This window comes from Papaver somniferum, chromosome 11 (genome assembly GCF_003573695.1).
Source record: "Papaver somniferum cultivar HN1 chromosome 11, ASM357369v1, whole genome shotgun sequence".
NCBI classification, from domain to species: Eukaryota; Viridiplantae; Streptophyta; class Magnoliopsida; order Ranunculales; family Papaveraceae; genus Papaver; species Papaver somniferum.
Genome location: NC_039368.1, coordinates 52,105,413 through 52,128,352, shown reverse-complemented (window position 1 = coordinate 52,128,352; position 22,940 = coordinate 52,105,413). Strand labels below are relative to the sequence as shown.

General features: G+C 37.9%; 1 protein-coding gene, 2 non-coding genes and 1 pseudogene across 3 annotated transcripts; 2 read left to right on the top strand and 2 right to left on the bottom strand.

Moving 5' to 3' along the window:
• Window positions 1-9,421: 9,421 nt before the first annotated feature.
• TRNAF-GAA lies at window positions 9,422-9,494 on the bottom strand. The gene has a single exon. It is a non-coding gene; the product is annotated as a tRNA-Phe (tRNA).
• A 1,598-nt stretch (window positions 9,495-11,092) lies between these two features.
• Window positions 11,093-11,165, top strand: TRNAT-UGU. The gene has a single exon. It is a non-coding gene; the product is annotated as a tRNA-Thr (tRNA).
• Window positions 11,166-11,514: 349 nt separating this feature from the next.
• LOC113324417 lies at window positions 11,515-13,529 on the top strand (annotated as a pseudogene).
• A 4,673-nt stretch (window positions 13,530-18,202) lies between these two features.
• LOC113322872 (cysteine proteinase inhibitor 6-like) lies at window positions 18,203-20,544 on the bottom strand. Its single transcript, XM_026571053.1, has 4 exons — window positions 20,287-20,544; window positions 19,952-20,180; window positions 18,701-18,846; window positions 18,203-18,554 (listed from the first exon to the last, which is right to left on the bottom strand). The coding sequence occupies exons 1-4, from the start codon at window positions 20,491-20,493 to the stop codon at window positions 18,417-18,419; spliced, it is 720 nt and encodes a 239-aa protein (XP_026426838.1). The 5' UTR covers window positions 20,494-20,544; the 3' UTR covers window positions 18,203-18,416.
• Window positions 20,545-22,940: the final 2,396 nt, after the last annotated feature.

The following is a 22,940-nucleotide window of genomic DNA, read 5'->3' as shown; positions in this document are numbered from 1 at the left end:
ATAGTCCGGATTAAGGGGTATAGAAAATATTCTACTAATCCCATCTCAAGGATCCATAGGATTAATTATGGATTCAACAACAGAAGGATTTGAATTGTTGAGTCTTAGACCTTGTATTTAATATTTTGTATACCGAAATCCAGTACGTATATATGCCTGGAAAATGAAATAGGAACCTTATTCGTTATTCGGCTCAATCCTTTTTTAGTAAAAGATTGGGCCGAGTTTAATTGCAATTCAATTAAAGGAACGAATGGTAATTAATGGATTACAAAGTATCCATTGCTTCAATTCGAATTTGATTTCCTTCCATACTTCACAAGCAGCTGCTAGCTCAGGGCTCCATTTGCAAGCTTCACGGATAATGTCATTACCTTGACGAGCAAGATCGCGTCCCTCATTACGCGCTTGTACACACGCTTCTAGGGCTACTCTATTTGCTACAGCACCCGGTGCATTACCCCAAGGGTGTCCTAAAGTTCCTCCACCGAACTGTAGTACAGAGTCATCTCCAAAGATCTCGGTCAGAGCAGGCATATGCCAAACGTGAATACCACCTGAAGCCACAGGCAGAACACCCGGTAGAGATACCCAATCTTGGGTGAAATAAATACCACGACTTCGGTCTTTTTCAATATAATCATCACGTAGTAAATCAACAAAGCCCAAGGTTATTTCTCTTTCCCCTTCCAGTTTACCTACTACGGTACCAGAGTGAATATGATCTCCACCAGACATACGTAATGCTTTCGCTAGTACACGGAAGTGGATACCATGATTCTTCTGTCTATAAATAACTGCATGCATTGCGCGGTGGATGTGAATAAGTAAGCCATTATCTCGGCAATAATGAGCCAAGCTAGTATTTGCAGTGAATCCACCCGTTAAGTATTCATGCATTACAATAGGAACTCCCAATTCTCTGGAAAATACAGCCCTTTTCATCATTTCTTCGCATGTACCTGCAGTAGCATTCAAGTAATGTCCTTTGATTTCACCTGTTTCGGCCTGTGATTTATAAATTGCTTCGGCACAAAATAAGAAACGGTCTGTCCAACGCATAAAGGGTTGTGAGTTCACGTTTTCATTATCCTTGGTAAAATCAAGTCCACCACGTAGACATTCATAAACCGCCCTGCCGTAGTTCTTAGCAGATAACCCCAATTTTGGTTTAATAGTACATCCCAATAGGGGACGACCATACTTATTCAATTTATCTCTTTCAACTTGGATACCGTGAGGTGGTCCTTGGAAAGTTTTAACATAAGCAATAGGAATTCGCAGATCCTCCAGACGTAGAGCACGAAGCACTTTGAACCCAAATACATTACCCACGATGGAAGTAAACATGTTAGTAACAGAACCTTCTTCAAAAAGGTCTAAAGGATAAGCTACATAACAAATATATTGATTGTCTTCTCCAGCAACGGGCTCGATGTCGTAGCATCTTCCTTTGTAACGATCAAGGCTGGTAAGTCCATCGGTCCACACAGTTGTCCATGTACCAGTAGAAGATTCGGCAGCTACCGCGGCCCCTGCTTCCTCAGGTGGAACTCCAGGTTGAGGAGTAACTCGGAATGCTGCTAAGATATCAGTATCCTTGGTTTCATAGTCAGGAGTATAATAAGTCAATTTGTAATCTTTAACACCAGCTTTGAATCCAACACCTGCTTTAGTCTCTGTTTGTGGTGACATAAGTCCCTCCCTACAACGCATGAATTAAGAATTCTCACAACGACAAGGTCTACTCGACATGAATTAGCCGTTAATGAAACCTTTGACAGGAATCTTTCACAAAACTCTCAACAAATATTATCAACTAATCAGAATGGTTGGTTGTTAGACCACGGTATTTGATTCGCCAAATACATCAACATCATTATTGTATACTCTTTCATATGTATGGCGCAACCCAATCCCTGTTTTTCAAGTTTCGATTCCCGTACTTTTTTTAATCTAAATTTATCAAAAAAAGGAAATTCACTCTTGACAGTGCTATATGTTGTATATGTAAATCCTAGATGTAAAACTATCCGGAATTCGTCCCTAAAAAGGTAGAGAAGAGGCGGAAAAATATATGCTGAAATAAGAAATAATGGTCAATGTGAAAAAAATGAATCATAAATAGAGTTCAGGTTCGAATTTCATAGAAAATATGGGTGGGATTGTCTATAATGCTAGAGAACTGAAACGCTCCCTCATGGTTTTTATCCATCTACCTCATTTTTTAGGTTGTGAAACTTGAAAATTCACTCATTGAACGAGTAAACAATTGAATTGGAGTCGCTTGAATGGTACCAACGAAATCAAGTACTAACTCCTATTTATTATTGTATTGAATTAACCGATCAACCTGCTTGCTATCGGACATTTTTTCTTCGGTTTACAAAATGCAAAGAATTTCTACATATTTGAATTTATCATTATTATGAAAACAAATCCTACCCCTTCCGGTCTCGGGGTTTCCGCACTTGAAGAAAAAAACCTGGGGCGTGTCGCTCAAATCATTGGTCCGGTGCTAGATGTATCCTTTCCCCCGGGTAAGATGCCTAATATTTACAACGCTTTGGTAGTTAAGGGCCGAAATACTGACGGCGAGCTAATTAATGTCACTTGTGAGGTACAACAATTATTAGGAAATAATCGAGTGAGAGCTGTATCTATGAGTGCTACAGATGGTATGAAGAGAGGAATGGAGGTTATTGACACGGGAGCTGCTCTAAGTGTTCCGGTTGGTGGGGCTACTCTCGGACGAATTTTCAACGTTCTTGGAGAGCCTGTTGATAATTTAGGTCCTGTAGATACTCGCACAACATCTCCTATTCATAGATCCGCGCCTGCCTTTATACAATTAGATACAAAATTATCTATTTTTGAAACAGGGATCAAAGTAGTTGATTTTTTAGCTCCTTATCGACGTGGGGGGGAAAATAGGACTATTCGAGGGAGCTGGAGTGGGTAAAACAGTCCTTATCATGGAATTGATCAACAACATCGCCAAAGCTCATGGAGGCGTATCTGTATTTGGCGGAGTGGGTGAGCGTACTCGTGAGGGGAATGATCTTTACATGGAAATGAAAGAGTCTGGAGTAATTAATGAACAAAATCTTGCAGAATCAAAAGTAGCTCTAGTCTATGGTCAGATGAATGAACCGCCGGGAGCTCGTATGAGAGTTGGTTTGACTGCCCTAACCATGGCAGAATATTTCCGAGATGTTAATGAACAAGATGTCCTTCTATTTATCGACAATATTTTCCGATTTGTCCAAGCAGGATCCGAAGTATCTGCTTTATTAGGCAGAATGCCTTCTGCTGTGGGTTATCAACCTACCCTTAGTACAGAAATGGGTACTTTGCAAGAAAGAATTACTTCTACCAAAGAGGGGTCTATAACTTCTATTCAAGCAGTTTATGTACCTGCGGACGATTTGACCGACCCTGCCCCTGCCACAACATTTGCACATTTAGATGCTACTACCGTATTATCAAGAGGACTAGCTTCAAAAGGTATCTATCCAGCAGTAGATCCTCTTGATAGTACGTCAACTATGCTCCAACCTCGCATCGTTGGTGAAGAACATTATGAAATTGCGCAAAGAGTTAAGCAAACTTCACAACGTTACAAAGAACTTCAGGATATTATAGCTATCCTTGGGTTGGACGAATTATCTGAAGAGGATCGTTTAACCGTAGCAAGAGCACGAAAAATTGAGCGTTTCTTATCACAACCCTTCTTCGTAGCAGAAGTATTTACGGGCTCTCCAGGGAAATATGTTGGTCTAGCAGAAACCATTAGGGGGTTTCAATTGATCCTTTCCGGAGAATTAGATGGTCTTCCTGAGCAGGCCTTTTATTTGGTAGGTAACATCGACGAAGCTACCGCGAAGGCTGTGAACATAGAAGTGGAGAGCAAATTGAAGAAATGACCTTAAATCTTTGTGTACTAACCCCGAATCAAATTGTTTGGGATTCAGAAGTGAAAGAAATTGTTTTATCTACTAATAGTGGCCAAATCGGTGTATTACCAAATCACGCCCCTATTGCCACAGCTGTAGATATAGGTATTTTGAGACTACGCCTTAATGACCAATGGTTAAAAATCGCTCTGATGGGTGGTTTTGCTAGAGTAGGCAATAATGAGATTACCATCTTAGTAAATGATGCGGAGAAGGGTAGTGACATTGATCCACAAAAGCTCAGAAAGCTCTTGAAATAGCTGAAGCTAACTTAAGTCGGGCTGAGGGCAAGAGACAAACAATTGAAGCGAATTTAGCCGTCAGACGAGCTAGGACGCGAGTAGAGGCTATGAATGAAATTTCATAAAAAATAGGTGCGCCCCAATAAAAAAGGAAATTCTGTTTATACACCATATTTTGGTTCTGCGGATTGAGTCGAATCAACTGTAATGGCATTTCTTATGCAACTAAAATAAAAGGGAGGGTGGGTAGAAAAACTTATTAGATACTAATTACTCCGGTATCTAATAAGTTCTACCTACTATTGGATTTGAACCAATGACTCCCGCCGTATGAAAGCAATACTCTAACCACTGGGTTAAGTAGGTCATTTATCATCACAAAGAGAAAGAAAGGGGCTTGTCATATCGATGAATTATAGATGCAATCTTATTCTAAGCAATACCAATTCTTGGCAGGAAACAGATCAGAAGCTATCATGTTGGATCATAGAAGATTCATCTTGACAAGAAATTATTTCCATGATAAACTATCTATCACAAGGGCTATAGCTCAGTTGGTGTAGAGCAACTCGTTTACACGCGCGCCAATGTTTTTCAGGGGAGTCCATCATGCAATCAACAAAATTGATCTTTGTATTGATAAATCGTGTGTCTTACTCTATATATTCAAGGGAACAATAGCCTGACAAATATTTGGTTCGGTCCGCTTTGGGTGCCAATTTAGGCTCCAAAAAGAACCCATCATTGATTCGATAATGATAATGATAAGGTGAATACACAGCCCATTCAATGCTAGGCATAATGAGTATAAGGACCTCAAAAAAATATCTTTTCGTACTATGAACTTTAAGGTGTATGAAGTTTCATATTTGACTCTTTGAGCAGAGCGATAGAGACTCCATTTAACTTAGGTTAATCTAGGCCAGAGGCAGACCTACGTCAAGGTAACTCTTCTTTGAAACACTTTGGTATTGCTCCTGGATCATAATCTAAATAATGAATCAGAGCACGTGGAGCCATCTCGTTATCTTTCTGTTAAGAAAAAGTATGGCGGACTATCTGATATTTATATCAGTTGATGAAAGAGCCCAATGCAAAAAAAATGCATGTTGGGTCTTTGGAACAGTTCGAATCATTTCGATAATAAAAAGTTGGATCTGTTTTACCGAGAAGGTCTACGGTTCGAGTCCGTATAGCCCTAAAAATTTGTATAGTTTTCATTTCCTCAATCTTGTTTGTTGGTTGTAGTCGGACGGTCGTTTGGCCCATCGAAATAGAATAATTATCACATGCTCCGAGCAACCCCCGTGGGTGAGCATGAAGCGGAAAAAATTCATTTCAGTGGGCCCAATCGGTATTTTTTTGATCTCGGATAAAAAAACCCGTCCTTTCTTCTTTGTGGATGAATTACACACAAATTTTTCCTGTTTTCCTATCCAGGATCAAAAGGTTTGTGATATTCCTTTTCTTTTTGTACAAAATATCTTTTTATAGATCTCAATATACCCCAACCCAATTGCTCACCATTCCAATTCTACCGATGCTGACTTTATGCAAGAAGGTTGAGGTCTCCTTTTTGCACTTGGACGAGTTAAGAAGCCCCCAACTCATCGTTTTTTCGGGAGCAGAACTCAATTCGTTGTTTCAGAGATAATGAATGTTTCCTAACTCTATTAGTGTTTGCATCCCTGTCTATTTCCATGAGTTGTTTGGGGGATTTGGTCTGTCGAATCATTAGATTTGATAAAGCGCGATTCGATTAGAAGAAGTTTATTCTGTAAATTATTTAGGATTCGGCTTACTTTCCCGTTGTGATATACTTCGTTGTGTAGGGTTCTCGTTCAAAATAAATATTTTTTTGCATGAAGGCTAACCCAGTGGTTGGTCTTACTTTAAAACTAATTTTTATTACATTAATAAGTATTCCCGCCTTTTCGGACCCATTTCAAGTCAAGTACTAAAGACCGATATTCTAGATTCTTCTTTTAAGACTTCGAGCTTTAATTTCATAACCCGATTCTTTTTTGGGGAGACGGGTTGCAGGTCGAGGTAGTACAGACTAAAAAATGGTAAATTGGGGATAGAACCCTAGGATTGTTATATGTAAGGGTTTCTCTCAATTCAAGGCATTGAATAAAATCCATTAAGTCTAGAACAAGGAAAAAAATAGAATAGGGCGATGCATTCAGTTTCCGTATCTAATCAATAGAAACAACAATCCTCTAACTGGATTGGATCTTAATGAAAAAAAGAAACCAATACCCTTCGGTTTTATTATATGAATATTCATAAATATATAACATCCATAAGAATATTCTTAATAGTATCTTAATTTAATCTTAATAAAAATTTTCTATAAATTATAACTAAAAAAATATGTAATTCTTTTTTCTCTTTTTTTTAGAGAAAATCTGAGACAAGATAAAAACGATAAGTTTGTAATAAGAGCATAATATGTCTCTAGCATATCGAAATGGAATTGAAATAAGTGAAAATAGGACTCCACTCGATGAACCTTGAAACAAGAATGACCCACAGCAAAAAAACTGGGGAGTTCAATCAAAATTCATTGGTATTTCGACTAAACAGTTATAGCTTAATTCAAATTCCAGATCGAATCGAGGAATACGGTATATATTTTTTCCACATTCATAGGAGTGCATCTATGTTTCTGCTTTACGAATATGACATTTTCTGGGCATTTCTAATAATATCAAGTCTTATTCCTATTTTGGCTTTTTTCATTTCCGGGGTTTTAGCCCCGACTCGCGAAGGACCGGAGAAACTTTCTAGTTATGAATCAGGCATAGAACCAATGGGCGACGCTTGGTTACAATTCCGAATTCGTTATTATATGTTTGCTCTGGTTTTTGTTGTTTTTGATGTTGAAACGGTTTTTCTTTACCCATGGGCGATGAGTTTCGATGTATTGGGTGTATCCGTTTTTATAGAAGCTTTAATTTTCGTGCTTATCCTAATTGTTGGTTTAGTTTATGCATGGCGAAAAGGAGCGTTGGAATGGTCTTAGCTCCTGAATATTCAGACAATAAAAAGAAAAAAGAAGAAAAAAATGACATTGAGACAGTTATGAATTCCATTGAGTTTCCGGTACTTGATCAAACAACCCAAAATTCAGTTATTTCAACTACATCAAATGATCTTTCAAATTGGTCAAGACTCTCCAGTTTATGGCCGCTTCTGTATGGTACCAGTTGTTGCTTTATTGAATTTGCTTCATTAATAGGCTCGCGCTTCGACTTTGATCGTTATGGCTTGGTACCAAGATCGAGTCCTAGGCAAGCGGACTTAATTTTAACAGCCGGCACAGTAACAATGAAAATGGCTCCCTCTTTAGTAAGATTATATGAGCAAATGCCTGAACCAAAATATGTAATTGCTATGGGAGCCTGCACTATTACAGGAGGGATGTTCAGTACTGATTCTTATAGTACTGTTCGAGGAGTTGATAAGCTAATTCCTGTGGATGTTTATTTGCCAGGTTTCCCTCCTAAACCGGAAGCAGTTATCGATGCTATAAAACTTCGTAAGAAAGGTATCTCGAGAAATCTACGAGATAGATTTGGGTCTCAACAGAATAATCGATGTTTTACTACCACTCAAAGTTTTATGTTGGACGTAGCACCGCATACTGGAAATTATGATCAAGGATTACTCTATCAATCCGCGCGATTACTTCAGAGATACCTTATGAAACATTTTAAAATACCAAAGTTCAGTATCTTCCCATGAATTAGTGAATTAGGGAGATTCTTTTCTTTTGTGCAGAAGAATAGCAAATGCCCTTCACTTCAATTTTAAAAAATTTCGTCGTAAACGTGAACTATTATACAATGAAAATCCGGGAGAGATTAAAAAAATGCAGGGTGTTGTCTGCGGCTAGTCAAGCATGGGTTAGTTCATAGACTTTAGGCTTCGATTACCAAGGAGTCGAAAACTTTACAAATAAAGCCCGAGGATTGGCATTCCATTGCTGTCATTAGATGTATATGGTTACAATTATCTACTTGGCTCGTCAAGCATGGGTTAGTTCATAGATCTTTAGGCTTCGATTACCAAGGAGTCGAAACTTTACAAATAAAGCCCGAGGATTGGCATTCCATTGCTGTCATTTTATATGTATATGGTTACAATTATCTACGCTCTCAGTGTGCCTATGATGTAGCACCAGGCGGACTCTTAGCTAGTGTGTATCATCTTACGAGAATAGAGTATGGTGTGGATCAGCCAGAGGAGGTATGCATAAAAGTATTTGCCCCGAGGATAAATCCCAGAATTCCATCTGTTTTTTGGATTTGGAAAAGTGCGGATTTCCAAGAACGGGAATCTTATGATATGTTGGGAATCTCTTATGATAATCATCCACGCCTGAAACGTATTTTGATGCCTGAAAGTTGGATAGGATGGCCCTTACGTAAGGATTATATTGCTCCAAAATTCTATGAAATACAAGATGCTCATTGAATGGTAAGAACCTAATTTTCTTTTTACGCCGCGAGATATCCAAGGAATTTTTTTACAGTCTCTTCTAGAGTAATAGAACTCTTTTTCCTATATATGGATATGGATGCGCAAAAAAATAGGTCCTCATTGAGATTCCCAAATTTGGAAGATATTCTATTTATTTCGGGCGAGCCGGGCTAATAAGATGAATAAAATGAGTTCTGTACCATGAACTTTGTACCGCGCACATCACTTAGATAGGCTCTCGAAAGTCACGTAAGGGGAATAATGAAATGGAATATGAAAAAAAGAAGAAATAAAAGAGGATAGGATTCCACTTGTACTGGATCTTAATTTCACATTGTCTAGTCGGATCTTTCCACACCCCTCGAGACTATATATAGTATTGGGTTTTTAGAAGCAACTAACTTCATATTGTAATTCTTTTTTTCACGATTAATATTTAGAATGTTAGGAGGAACCCGCCATGCCATAATCAAAAAAAGAACGACGAGATCCATATAATAAAGGCCCACTTCTTATCTTTAGCCTAATTTCTTACTCAACCTGTTTTTTCTTTTCCCTTATTCTTTTCCTTTTTTTATACAGACTTTAAGAAAAAGGGTAGGATTTTCTCTCTCTAGACATTCGGACGAAAGCATGTATGTATGCTGATTCATATCGAATTTGTATGAGTATCTATTATTAACCACAGGTTAATAATGGATGCTCAATGGCAGGAACTTAACAGTAGATACTCAATGTCAGGAACCAGATTTGAACTGGTGACACGAGGATTTTCAGTCCTCTGCTCTACCAACTGAGCTATCCCAACCCTTCTTGAGGCACCATCCCCATCCTACTAGAGGATTTGGGTATATGTCAATTCAAGAGAATAAAAAAGCATTACAAAATCTTACCCAGGCCCTGGAATTTCCGGAATCTTCAAAAAAGAAAACTTTTAGAGTTGAAAATAATGATGTGAACTGTGAATGATTCAAACAGGGATTCCTTGATCATAGAGTTTCCGTTGTACATATATACCACAAGACTTGTGATACGAGAGAGGCTTTTCTGCTCCGATCCTTTTGTGAAATAATATAGTGAATGAGAAATATAGCTAATTTTCGGGCGCTGCGGAAAAAAAAAAGAGTAGAAGTATAAAGAAACAGTTAGGGAGTAAAACGGGCCTTTTTGTGGGGATAGAGGGACTTGAACCCTCACGATTTATAAAGTCGACGGATTTTCCTCTTACTATAAATTTCATTGTTGTCTGTATTGATATTGACATGTAGAACGGGACTCTATCTTTATTCTCGTCCGATTAATCAGTTCGTCAAAAGATATATCAGACTATGGAGTGAATGGTTTGATTACTGAATATTCGATTCTTCCTTCAACTTGGAATAGATTCACAAAAATTATTCCTTTTTTTTATGTAAAAAAATTTTAGGGCGACATTAATAATCTTTGATATTTCAGTACGTATACTTACGTATCGTAGGTTTATCCCTCATTCTTTATGGAGTTTAAATTCAAATTGAATAGAAGGAGTCCTCTACCAACGCAGTCAACTCCATTCATTAGAACAGCTTCCATTGAGTCTCTGCACCTATCCTTTTTTTATTCTCGCTTTCAGAAATACCTTAATTTTTTTCTGAAAACAGGATTTGGCTCAGGATTGCCCATTTTTAATTCCAGGGTTTCTCTGAATTTGAAAGTTATCACTTAGTAGGTTTCCATACCAAGGCTCAATTCAATCAAGTCCGTAGCGTCTACCGATTTCGCCATATCCCCTTTTTAGTTTGAGCCGAAGATCTCGCTGGGATGCCATCCCCTTCTTTCTTTCGTTTATGCTGGAACCGTTAACCGTTGAATTCATTAGATACAGCTTATCTATCTAAAAAGTTTATCTCTTTACTCCTCCTTTGATTTCTTTTATTTCTTTCTTATTTACCCCTTTTTCTATATTGAAGGACCTACATTTGGTTTAATCAGAAATGATTCTATCATTGATGTATCCGCAATTCAATATGGATGGATATATACCACATATATATTCCTCTCTTCCTCGCACTTTTCCTACCCGATTTTAAATACTTGAACGTTCGATTCTTTTTTTAGAATTCCATATTTTTTCTTAATTTCTAATAATTTAGAATGAAGATATTGATAATCATATTCATATAAATTATAAATATAAAAGAGAATCATGGAAAAGAAAAATGTAGAATTTCTTCCCATTGAAAATTTTGATATCATATATCACTCTATTTATCGTTATATTAATTCTTATGTTATATTATATTGTTATAGAATAACATTCTATTCAGTATTCATTTTTTCTCTATTCATATTCATTATCTATTTTGAATAGCTAAGAGCTAAGTAGTTGACTGAATTCCTATGCACAACACAATTTCTGTTATGTGAGCCCGCTTAGCTCAGAGGTTAGAGCATCGCATTTGTAATGCGATGGTCATCGGTTCGATTCCGATAGCCGGCTTTTCTCTCTTTGTTCTTTTTATACTTTATTACATGATTAATAATGTCTCCTTGAACTCAAGGAATATTGAAAAGACTTCTTTCCTTTTCTCAAAAATAGCGGATCTATTATGTCGTAAGAACTTCCAACTATGAATAAAAAACAGATTCGAGCGGTTGGTTAGATCTCTACAGAACAAATTAAGACAAAGTCTCCTTACCTTGCTATATATACAAAAGAGTCTGAATATTGATACAATTCATCTCATTCTTCTTTGTAGTACAGTACTTAACTTCAGTATATTTTTTTCGTTTATCGTTTAGTTCAGTCTTAATTTAGGTTTATTCTGTAAATAAAAAAAGGAGTTTTTATGTCTCGTTACCGAGGGCCTCGTTTCAAAAAAATACGCCGTCTGGGGGCTTTACCGGGACTAACTAGTAAAAGGCCTAAAGCCGGAAATGATCTTAGAAATCAATCGCGTTCTGTGAAAAAGTCTCAATATCGTATTCGTCTAGAAGAAAAACAAAAATTGCGGTTTCATTATGGTCTGACAGAGCGACAATTACTTAAATATGTTCGTATCGCCGGAAAAGCCAAAGGTCAACTGGTCAAGTTTTACTACAATTACTTGAAATGCGTTTGGATAACATACTTTTTCGATTGGGTATGGCTTCGACCATTCCTGGAGCTCGGCAATTAGTTAACCATAGACATATTTTAGTTAATGGCCATATAGTAGATATACCAAGTTATCGCTGCAAACCCCGAGATATTATTACGACGAGGGATGAACAAAAATCCAAAGCTCTGATTCAAAATTATCTTGATTCATCCTCCCATGAAGAATTGCCAAAACATTTGACTCTTCATTCATCCCAATATAAAGGGTTAGTCAATCAAATAATAGATAGTAAGTGGGTCGGCTTGAAAATAAACGAATTGCTGGTCGTAGAATATTATTCCCGTCAGACTTGAACCTAACTCAAATAGCAAGGCAAGGATTCGGAGAATTTTGCCCCCTTTTCGCCGAAGTAAATTGACCGAAGCTAAGGGGTGTGATCCGGATATTTTTCCCATTTCATGTATCATAAATGGATCCGCGGGGATATTTTTATGTCTTGGCTACCCTTTATCAATATTTTTCGTACCACCCCAATTAGGAATAGAGAATTCATTTCAAAGAAAGGTCTACCTCTTGGAATAATCCTATTCCTTGTTTGTTTGTTATTTGATCCATTGTGGTCAATAACGCTCTTGAATTAGGCAAAGGTAAGGAAAGAGAGGGATTCGAACCCTCGGTAAACAAAAGCCTACATAGCAGTTCCAATGCTACGCCTTCAACCACTCGGCCATCTCTCCTACAAAATTTTATGATTATGACCCAGAAATCGGGTCAATAGCGAGCCATTCATATTTATTTTTGCAGTATAGGTACGACCAACCGATTCTAACAATTCGAAATATGAAAACGGATGGGGTGGTATTTTGATCATAGAACGATTATTCTATTCTTTTTCCTTCTTTGAATCATAATCCAATAAAAAACTTCTCGAGTTATCATAATCTGTAGGAAATATTAATTTCATGTTTAGAACGAGTCTTTTTTTATGTTATTTCGTCCTGTACAATTCCTTTGTTTGTGGGATTCTTTTCCCATGCGAGGTAATGAGAAGAATTATAGAATGGATTGCGAACTATGCCTAGATCACGGATAAATGGAAATTTTATTGATAAGACCTCTTCAATTGTGGCCAATATCTTATTACGCATAATTCCGACAACTTCCGGAGAAAAAGAGGCATTTACCTATTATAGAGATGGTGTGATTTGATTCTATTTAGTGTTCTCTGTCTTACGAGTAAAGGCACGCAGGGTTGGATTCGGTATAAAACGAAACGCGTTTATTGAAATAAACCTTAAAAAAATCTACGCTTCTTGAAGGTGAAGTTTGGAAATAGAACAATTCCTTCTATTGTGTATCCCCGATTGATGCAGCCTCAGATGCTTCAATTTTCTAATCTAGTATTGAACGAAAGGTTACACCTATAGGTTCTTTCTGTATTAGAGGTCAATCCTACTCCATCAGTACCAACCAATAGGCGGCATAGGGGAAGAAGCACTACACCTAGGAATCAACAAAAAAAACTTTGTTATAAATTATCCCTTTCCTTATCGGGATCGGAACTAACAAGAATGGTTGGGACAACAAACATCCATCTCGTTTGTACTTTGGATACCTATATAACCATCAAAGACTGTTGAAGTGACTAATTCCTGGAAATAGGGGGCGTTGAGGACAAAGAAATTGTTGGAGTAACCTTTTCTATCTAGCAACAACACGATTAGTGTTAAGAAAAGACCTCTTGCAGGAAGGCTGACTAGATATTTCTTGTAAAAACACTAGTCCCTGTCAGTTCATAATGAGAATATTTCGATATTCTTTTGGTTCCATGGATTATTATCGTTCATTATGCACAGAAGGGAGGAGCCGTATGAGATGAAAATCTCACGTACGGTTCTGAAACGGGGATTCTTTGAATAGAATGAACGACCGCAACGGATGTCAGCTCAATCCGAAGGAAATTATGCGGAAGCTTTACAGAATTATTATGAAGCTATGAGACTAGAAATTGATCCCTATGATCGAAGTTATATACTGTATAACATAGGCCTTATCCACACAAGTAACGGAGAACATACAAAAGCTTTGGAATATTATTTCCGGGCATTAGAACGAAATCCATTCTTACCACAAGCTTTTAATAATATGGCCGTGATCTGTCATTACGTGCGACTATCTCCACTATAGAAAGAGGGAAAGAAAGAAAATACGCTAGTAAATACTAGCGGATAGGCTTTCTACATATGTATCGTACAAAGCAACGATTTTTATTAGCTGTAGCAAAGAAAGAGACTTCATAAAAGCAAAAAAATGAAGAAATGGATATGCCTATAATACTATATTCTATGGATAGAAAGATCTAATTGATAGAGGAAGCGCCGTAAAGATCAATTAGTGAAATTTTTGGCCGATACAATAAGAAAAAACTGCTTACTTATGTCATGATATGAGATATAATTTAGGAATCAACTTATGTAATAGAGTTGATCCACTAAGGTATTGAGCAGCGGTGTAGCATCAGATCCCAAAGATAGTAAGTCCTTTCTTTCTTAGAGAGGAAAGTCTTTTTCAAAGATTCTATATGAAAATGAAACTGAGATAGTTACCTTTCAGAAAAAGATAGGATAGTGGGTTTCGTTTTTCTGAAGGTAGGAGAAAAGATAAAACTTATTTTGAATAAAAATGCAAGTTTAAAACTTATGTAAATATAATTAACCCCTTCTGGTTAACCCGAGAAACAAAAATGGGATAGATTTATGAAAAATCTTATTTAGTTAGTATAGGGTCGATTAAGATGGGACACCAAAATAATTGATTGCTGAGCCGTATGAGGTAGGAAACTCTCAAGTACGGTTCTAAGGGAAGGAATCGACCCACCTATTCCGACCGAGGAGAACAGGCTATTCGGCAGGGAGATTCTGAAATTGCGGAAGCTTGGTCCGATCAAGCGGCTGAGTATTGGAAACAAGCTATAGCGCTTACTCCAGGTAATTATATTGAAGCGCATAATTGGTTGAAGATCACGCGGCGGTTTGAATAAGAACACTCTTTTTATCCGTCAGTAAAATAAAATAGATCTTTCCTCTGGGAAGAGCTAATCAAGGAATTTCATTGTATCCCTTCTAAGATTGTTCTGTTCTATTTCGTCTAGTACCTCGTAGGCATAAACGATACCCGACTACAGTACATCATACATCCCTTTTTGCTATTCAAACTAAAAAAGCCTTTGAATGTGGATACTGGGGTCTTATTCATGACTGCCCCAATGAAGTGATTTGGAATCGAGCAATAGTCATAGTTCCATGTAAGATACGAAGTAGCTCCATCTAAGCACCTGTAATTTGCATATGAATAAAAAAAAAGAGTTTTTGTGTCAAGTCGAAGCCGGGAAAGGATTTTCAAATATTATAAATGTCCGTTGAGCGCCTCATGGCTATGTCATAATAGATCCGAACACTTGCCCCGGATCGACTTCCATATCATAATTGCTCTAGTAAATAACTAAACAAAATAAATAGCTGGGAGATAGGAAGGAAAGGAACTAATTATAAATAGATTTCATAAGTTCACTAATTACTTGACTGTCGGCAGGTCTCTTTGTATGTGTTATCCGGAAAGAGGAGGACTCAATGATTATTCGTTCGCCGGAACCAGAAGTTAAAATTTTGGTGGATCGGGATCCCATAAAAACTTCTTTCGAGGAATGGGCCAGACCAGGTCATTTCTCAAGAACAATAGCTAAAGGCCCTGATACTACCACTTGGATCTGGAACCTACATGCCGATGCTCACGATTTCGATAGCCATACTAGTGATTTGGAGGAGATCTCCCGGAAAGTATTTAGTGCCCATTTCGGTCAACTCTCCATCATATTTCTTTGGCTGAGTGGCATGTATTTCCACGGTGCCCGTTTTTCCAATTATGAAGCATGGCTAAGCGATCCTACTCACATTAGACCTAGCGCTCAGGTGGTTTGGCCAATCGTGGGCAAAGAAATATTGAATGGTGATGTGGGTGGTGGTTTCCGAGGAATACAAATAACCTCTGGGTTTTTTCAGATTTGGAGAGCGTCTGGAATAACTAGTGAATTACAACTCTATTGTACTGCAATTGGTGCATTGATCTTTGCGGCGTTAATGCTTTTTGCTGGTTGGTTCCATTATCACAAAAATGCTCCAAAGTTGGCTTGGTTCCAAGATGTAGAATCCATGTTGAATCACCATTTAGCGGGGTTACTAGGACTTGGATCTCTTTCTTGGGCGCGACACCAAATACATGTCTCTTTACCAATTAACCAATTTCAAGATGCTGAAGTAGATCCTAAGGAGATCCCACTTCCCCATGAATTTATCTTGAACCGGGATCTTTTGGATCAACTTTATCCAAGTTTTGACGAGGGAGCAACCCCGTTTTTCACCTTGAATTGGTCAAAATATGCCGAATTTCTTACTTTTCGTGGAGGATTAGATCCAGTAACAGGGGGTCTATGGCTGACCGATATTGCACACCATCATTTAGCTATTGCAATTCTTTTCCTGATAGCCGGTCACATGTATAGGACTAACTGGGGGATTGGTCATGGCCTGAAAGATATTTTAGAGGCTCATAAAGGTCCATTTACAGGCCAGGGCCACAAAGGGCTATATGAAATCCTAACAACGTCATGGCATGCTCAATTATCTCTAAATTTAGCTATGTTAGGCTCTTTAACCATTATTGTAGCTCACCATATGTATGCCATGCCTCCTTATCCATATATCGCTAATGACTATGGTACAGTACTTTCGTTGTTCACACATCACATGTGGATCGGTGGATTTTTCATAGTTGGTGCTGCTGCACATGCAGCCATTTTTATGGTAAGAGATTATGATCCAACTACTCGATACAACGATCTATTAGATCGTATCCTTAGGCACCGCGATGCAATCATATCGCATCTTAACTGGGCATGTATATTTTTAAGCTTTCACAGTTTTGGTTTGTATATTCATAATGATACCATGAGAGTTTTAGGGCGTCCGCAAGATATGTTTTCAGATACCGCAATTCAATTACAACCCGTCTTTGCTCAATGGGTACAAAACACTCACGCTTTAGCACCTGGTGCAACCGCTCCTGGTGCAACAACAAGCACCAACTTGACTTGGGGGTAGTGGTTTAGTAGCAGTAGGCGGTAAAGTAGCTTTGTTACCTATTCCATTAGGAACCGTGGATTTTTTGGTACATCACATTTATGCATTTACGATCCATGTAACGGTATTAATACTACTGAAAGGTGTTCTATTTGCTCGTAGTTCCCGTTTGATACCTGATAAAGCAAATCTGGGTTTTCGTTTCCCTTGTGACGGACCTGGAAGAGGGGGAACATGTCAAGTATCCGCCTGGGATCATGTCTTCTTAGGTCTATTCTGGATGTACAATGCAATTTCGGTAGTAATATTCCATTTCAGTTGGAAAATGCAGTCAGATGTCTGGGGTAGTATAAACGATCAAGGAGTGGTAACTCATATCACGGGAGGAAACTTTGCGCAGAGTTCCATTACTATTAATGGGTGGCTCCGTGACTTTTTATGGGCACAGGCATCCCAGGTAATTCAGTCTTATGGTTCTTCATTATCTGCATATGGTCTTTTTTTCCTAGGTGCTCATTTTGTCTGGGCTTTCAGTTTAATGTTTCTATTCAGCGGCCGCGGCTATTGGCAAGAACTTTTTGAATCCATCGTTTGGGCTCATAACAAATTAAAAGTTGCTCCTGCTACTCAGCCTAGAGCCTTGAGTATTGTACAAGGACGTGTTGTAGGAGTAACCCATTACCTTCTGGGTGGAATTGCCACAACATGAGCGTTCTTCTTAGCAAGAATTATTGCAGTAGGATAATGGCTTGGAGGATTTGAAAAGCATTATGGTATTAAGATTTCCAAGGTTTAGCCAAGGCTTAGCCCACGACCCCACTACTCGTCGTATTTGGTGTGGTATTGCTACCGCACATGACTTTGAGAGTCATGATGATATTACTGAGGAACGTCTTTATCAGAATATTTTTGCTTCTCACTTCGGGCAGTTAGCAATAATTTTTCTTTGGACTTCCGAAAATCTATTTCATGTAGCTTGGCAAGGAAATTTTGAGTTATGGATAAAAGACCCTTTACATGTAAGATCGATTGCGCATGCAATTTGGGATCCTCATTTTGGTCAACCAGCGGTGGAAGCATTTACTCGAGGGGTGCTCTCGGACCAGTGAATATTGCCTATTCTGGTGTTTATCAGTGGTGGTATACAATTGGCTAATCATTACAATTAACAGACACTAGGTTAATTGTAATTGTCGACTGTTGTATGAGACATTTAGCTTGCCTTTGGTCAAGTCTAGCATCTTTTTACGGGGTTTCAAAATTCTAATGGTGCGTAGTCCATCTACACACAGTGCACAGAGGAAACTCAAAGGATTAGTGCATTACAAAATAAAATCACTACATTCATTGTACGTTTTGCAGAATATACATCAACTTGGCATGAGAACATCTATTTTTATTATAAGAAATATGTTCTAGATTCCAGTAGTGTACTAGATATAGCAGTAGATTTGCATGTAGCAGACAATTTCAGTCCAACCCCGTTAACAAGAAGAGAGTAGGGTTCATGTCAGCTTAAGAAAGGTCAGCTTCCATCTGATTCAAATGGTGGGCACCCTCTTCATTTTTGTGTACTTCAACCTTGTACTTCTCTTCCTTGCTGCCCCTCTTCAGCTTGAGAAGCATATGGAACTTGGCCGATTCTTCAATTACCTGTGGACACAAGTTGAAAGCATGAAAAAAATTCCCATCCTTGCCCAACAAGTAAAAACCACATGCTGGGGCCTAAGAAGATTACACAAACACAGGAGGAAAAAAAGTACCACTACTGGGAAAAAACATGCGAAAGGAGGAAGTACCTCGGCCTTAGCAGAAAGAATCTCAAGCAGTTCATATGGAGCCAAGGAATTAGATCTCTGCTGGATACTCTTCAGGGCATGGTCCGCTGCATCTTTGACTGCAGGATCATCTGCTGGCACTGCTTGCAATCCTGGTGCATGGCCCTCTGGTAATTGCACATTGAAGATAAAGGTGTCAGCCCTTCTCCAAAATTTTGGAAGACAACTAATTGCCCTCTCTACTAAAGACTTGTTTCCTTAAGCAGAGATCTCAAGGTTGTGATATTACAGAATTGAAGCAACCAAATTGACAACTGACGAGTCCTAAAGGTGGACCGGAACAGAGGTCTTAGCTAAGTTAAGTTACACAATCTGAAGGAGCTTGGTGTAACTGTAAAGCACAGTTGACAGACTGACAGCAGAGAGTGACACATTTGTGGATGAATCGGAAAAGGTGACCTTTGCCTCCGCCCATCACTTGTTAGGGCGAAAATGGGAAACACAACTTGGTACTATTGTCCAGAGAGAACACAAGGGCCTAAAGAGAGCGGAAATCTGTAAACATCATCAAGATGTAACATGACTAAACCATATGCCAACTTAACTACGAGAATCATTGGTACGTACTACAATGTGGCACCATATCATACCCCTTGAGGGTTAGTACGTCATATCGACAACACTCCAAGCTCAGAGGAACGAACAAGGTTGTAATAGGGAACCTATAGCAACTCAGCTTACTTAATAAGCCAAGGACACGCTGAGGTTATGAAAAGTTTTAGTTATTGCTCTTGTAAATAACGAACAAGAGTGTTCTTGTTACTTATGTGCTCGTGCTCAGCCATTCAAGTTTTGTTCCTCGAATACGATCAGATTAGTGAATAATGGAAGATGAATGAACAGCTGAAAGAATATACTGACAGTCTGATACCATCCTGTGCATTAGTTCAACTCAAGGACACTACTACTGACATGGGTAGGACTCTTAATCCATACACTCAATCTGAGTTATGGAAGGCTATGCCCTTGGTTTTGCTGCTCTAATAATGTACTCTCTAAGGTACATAATAAATGTATCAAAATCTGTATTAACGGGTTATAGAGACGTCCCATGAAAAACAAACTGCCATAAACATAAGGAAACAACCAAGCGTACATAATTCATATCTAAATAGGATCTTCTCTAACAAGCAGTATAGAGAATACAGCATAGTTTCATAAATCCAAGGAGCAACGATAATACTTGTGTTTCTAAAATAGTGAATTAATCACCTCGCTTAACCCCAAGATCGGAAGGAGTACAAGTGGAGGCAGAAGATTCATGATCAGAATGCTTAAATTCCTGCAACTCCTTGAAATTCATCCATGGCTTCACCCAAACCTTGGCTTCGTAAAATTTCTTCTTCCCAGCCTCAATTACTTCCAGTGTCAAATGGTGCATAGCACCAGCAACCACCTGTTCTTTCGCCTTCACTACCCTTACAAATTCCAAAAGCGCATTCTACACAAAATAAACCCCCAAAAATTCCCAAATCAAAATCGAAATCATCCTGAACAAAAACAAATCAAAATAAATTAAAGACGGATGAAAAATAAAGTATACATACCTCTTTCTTGTTGTGTTCATCAACAGCAAATTTGGCGAGATCTTCGATCTCAAGACTGTTTTGAGATCCTTCACGAGAGTCACGAACATCACCAACCATAGCCATATTGGATTCACAAGAAAGGCCTAATCCACAGAATATAACTAGAGCAGCAGCAGCGATCAGAAACTTAAACTTATTATAATATATCTTATCTCCGAGTCTCATTCTCTTCTTTTAAACTTTTCTCTCAGTTTCTCTGATATTTAAAAACTTTTAAAACTTCTTGCGTCGATTTGCAGCACTTGAGCTTCTTTTGACGCCACGTGTCTTACGCGTGTTATGTTCTTATTCGGTTAGTTTTATACTTCGCGGCAAAGTAAAACTATGAAGTCGGCAAGCAGCTCTATTCAGATCCCGGCAAAGTAAAACCACGAAGCCTTTGGTAAAAAGTTGCTTGTTTACGGCCATCATTAGTTTTATATGGGGTGGCCAGTGACCACCATTAGCTGATTTTTGTAATAAATCAGCTACAACTAATTGAAGAACTATTCTGATCACCGCTCAGTTTTACTTGAGTCACTCACTCAGCTTGTCTGAGTTAGTTGTTCTATCTATATAACCGCCAGAGTACACGTGTGTCTTTCTCATTAGTAATCTGGTATATGAAATGGGTGTTTTACAGCTGTTAAACACAGTCTTGAGTTACCGTTAACTCTGACTGTAATATAAGAACCTTGTATTCTTCTTTTTCTTTCAGTTAATGAAAATCTGATCTTCTTTCTACAAATATGGTATCAGATTGAAAACAAAATCTTCAATTGATTTTCAAGGTTCGATCTTCTTCCGCAATATTACCTTGAATCTTCAAACTCAATTCATTACTTTTCAACCTAATTTCTCAAATTTTCAATCAGCTTCAATATCGAGACTCATTGAATCTTCTGTGTCTTCAATTACATCGGTACCTCTTCATACTCTTGTGAATATCATACCTTTAAAACTTCAAGATGATAATTTTCTGACTTGGAAGTCTTTAATTAATCACGTTCTTCGTAAATTCCGTGTTCTTGAATATGTTGATGGCACAAATCCATGTCCAGCGTAATTTCTTGCTTCAGGCACCAGATCTGCACCTTCTGTGAATCCAAACTTTGCTATTTGGCAGGATGAAGATACTTGTGTTCTTTTACTTCTTATTGCTTCGATTTATGCTTCTGTTATAGTTCATGTTGCTGATTGTACTACTTCAAAGGAATTATGGGATAATCTACAAAAATGGTTTGGTGCTTCTTCCTCTACTCATACAATTCAATTACGTACTCAATTGCAAAATATGCGTTCGGGATCTTCTAAAATTTCCACATATATTTTTGAGATTGAAAAGATTTCAAATCAATTAGCTTCTTGTGGATCTTGAATCTCTGATGATGAACTCCTTGTTATTATTCTTACAGGTCTTAGACCAGATTATCATGCTTTTGTTACTTCCATCAGGATTCGATTACCACCTGTTACATTTGGTGAACTGCATAGTTTACTTTTGAGCAAGGAGATAATTATTTCTGAGCGTAATGCAAATATCATATCTGATGCTGAGTCTAAATCCTTTGTGGCATCTTCTTCTCAGAATAATTTTAGAGGATTTCTTCCTTCGTGTTCTTCAAATTTTAGAGGTTGAGGTCGTAGTTCTTCTTTCAGAGGTGGTTCTCATACTTCTTTTACACCTTCGTTTCGACCTTCTTCATCTACTGATGTTACTGCACCAAGATCCACCGCTCCAGCAAATAGAGTTATCTATCAAATTTTTTCTTAAGGAGGTCATACTGCTATTGAATGTTTTTAACACATGAACTTTTCCTATCAAGGTCGTGAACCTCCACATAATCTATTTGTTATGCTTGCTAGTGCTAACATTCTTGGTGAAAATCCATGGTATATGGATTCTGGAGCAACTAATCATCTCACATACAATACGGATGAGTTCAATCCTTCTACTTCATATGATTGTTCAGCTCAGATTTTAACTGTTAATGGTCAAGGTATGACAATCTCTCACATCACTAATTCTAATTTTATACTTTAGGATAAATCCTTCTCTTTGAACAATGTTCTTCATGTCCCTAAATGTGCTCAAAACCTGATATTTGTTCATCAGTTTACTAGTGACAACAATTGTTCTCTTACCTTTACTCCTTATGACTATGTTGCAAAGGATCTTGTTTCTCAGAAGACACTTTTCAAGGGGATCAATAAAGGAGGACTATATCCTCTACATTGCCAGGTTCATCCAACTAGTTCATTATCTCCCACTGCTTTATCATGTGTCGAGATTTCAGCTGATGTATGTCACAGAAGATTAGGGCATCCTTCATTCCAAACTATGAATAAAGTTTGTAGGAATTTGTCATTACATGTATCTCTTGATGAACCCTTATTCTGTAATGATTGTAAGCCTGCTAGGAGTCATAAGCAACCCTTTATTCTTTCAATTTTTGTTAGTACTTCTCCATTGCAATTGCTACATTTGGATGTCGGGGGTCCTGCAACTATATCTGTCTCTGGTTACAAATTATATATATGTTAATATAATTTTACCAAATTTTGCTGGATTTATCTTCTTGCTGCTAAATCAGATTTTAAGAATATCTTTTTTCATTACAAAGCATTTGTTG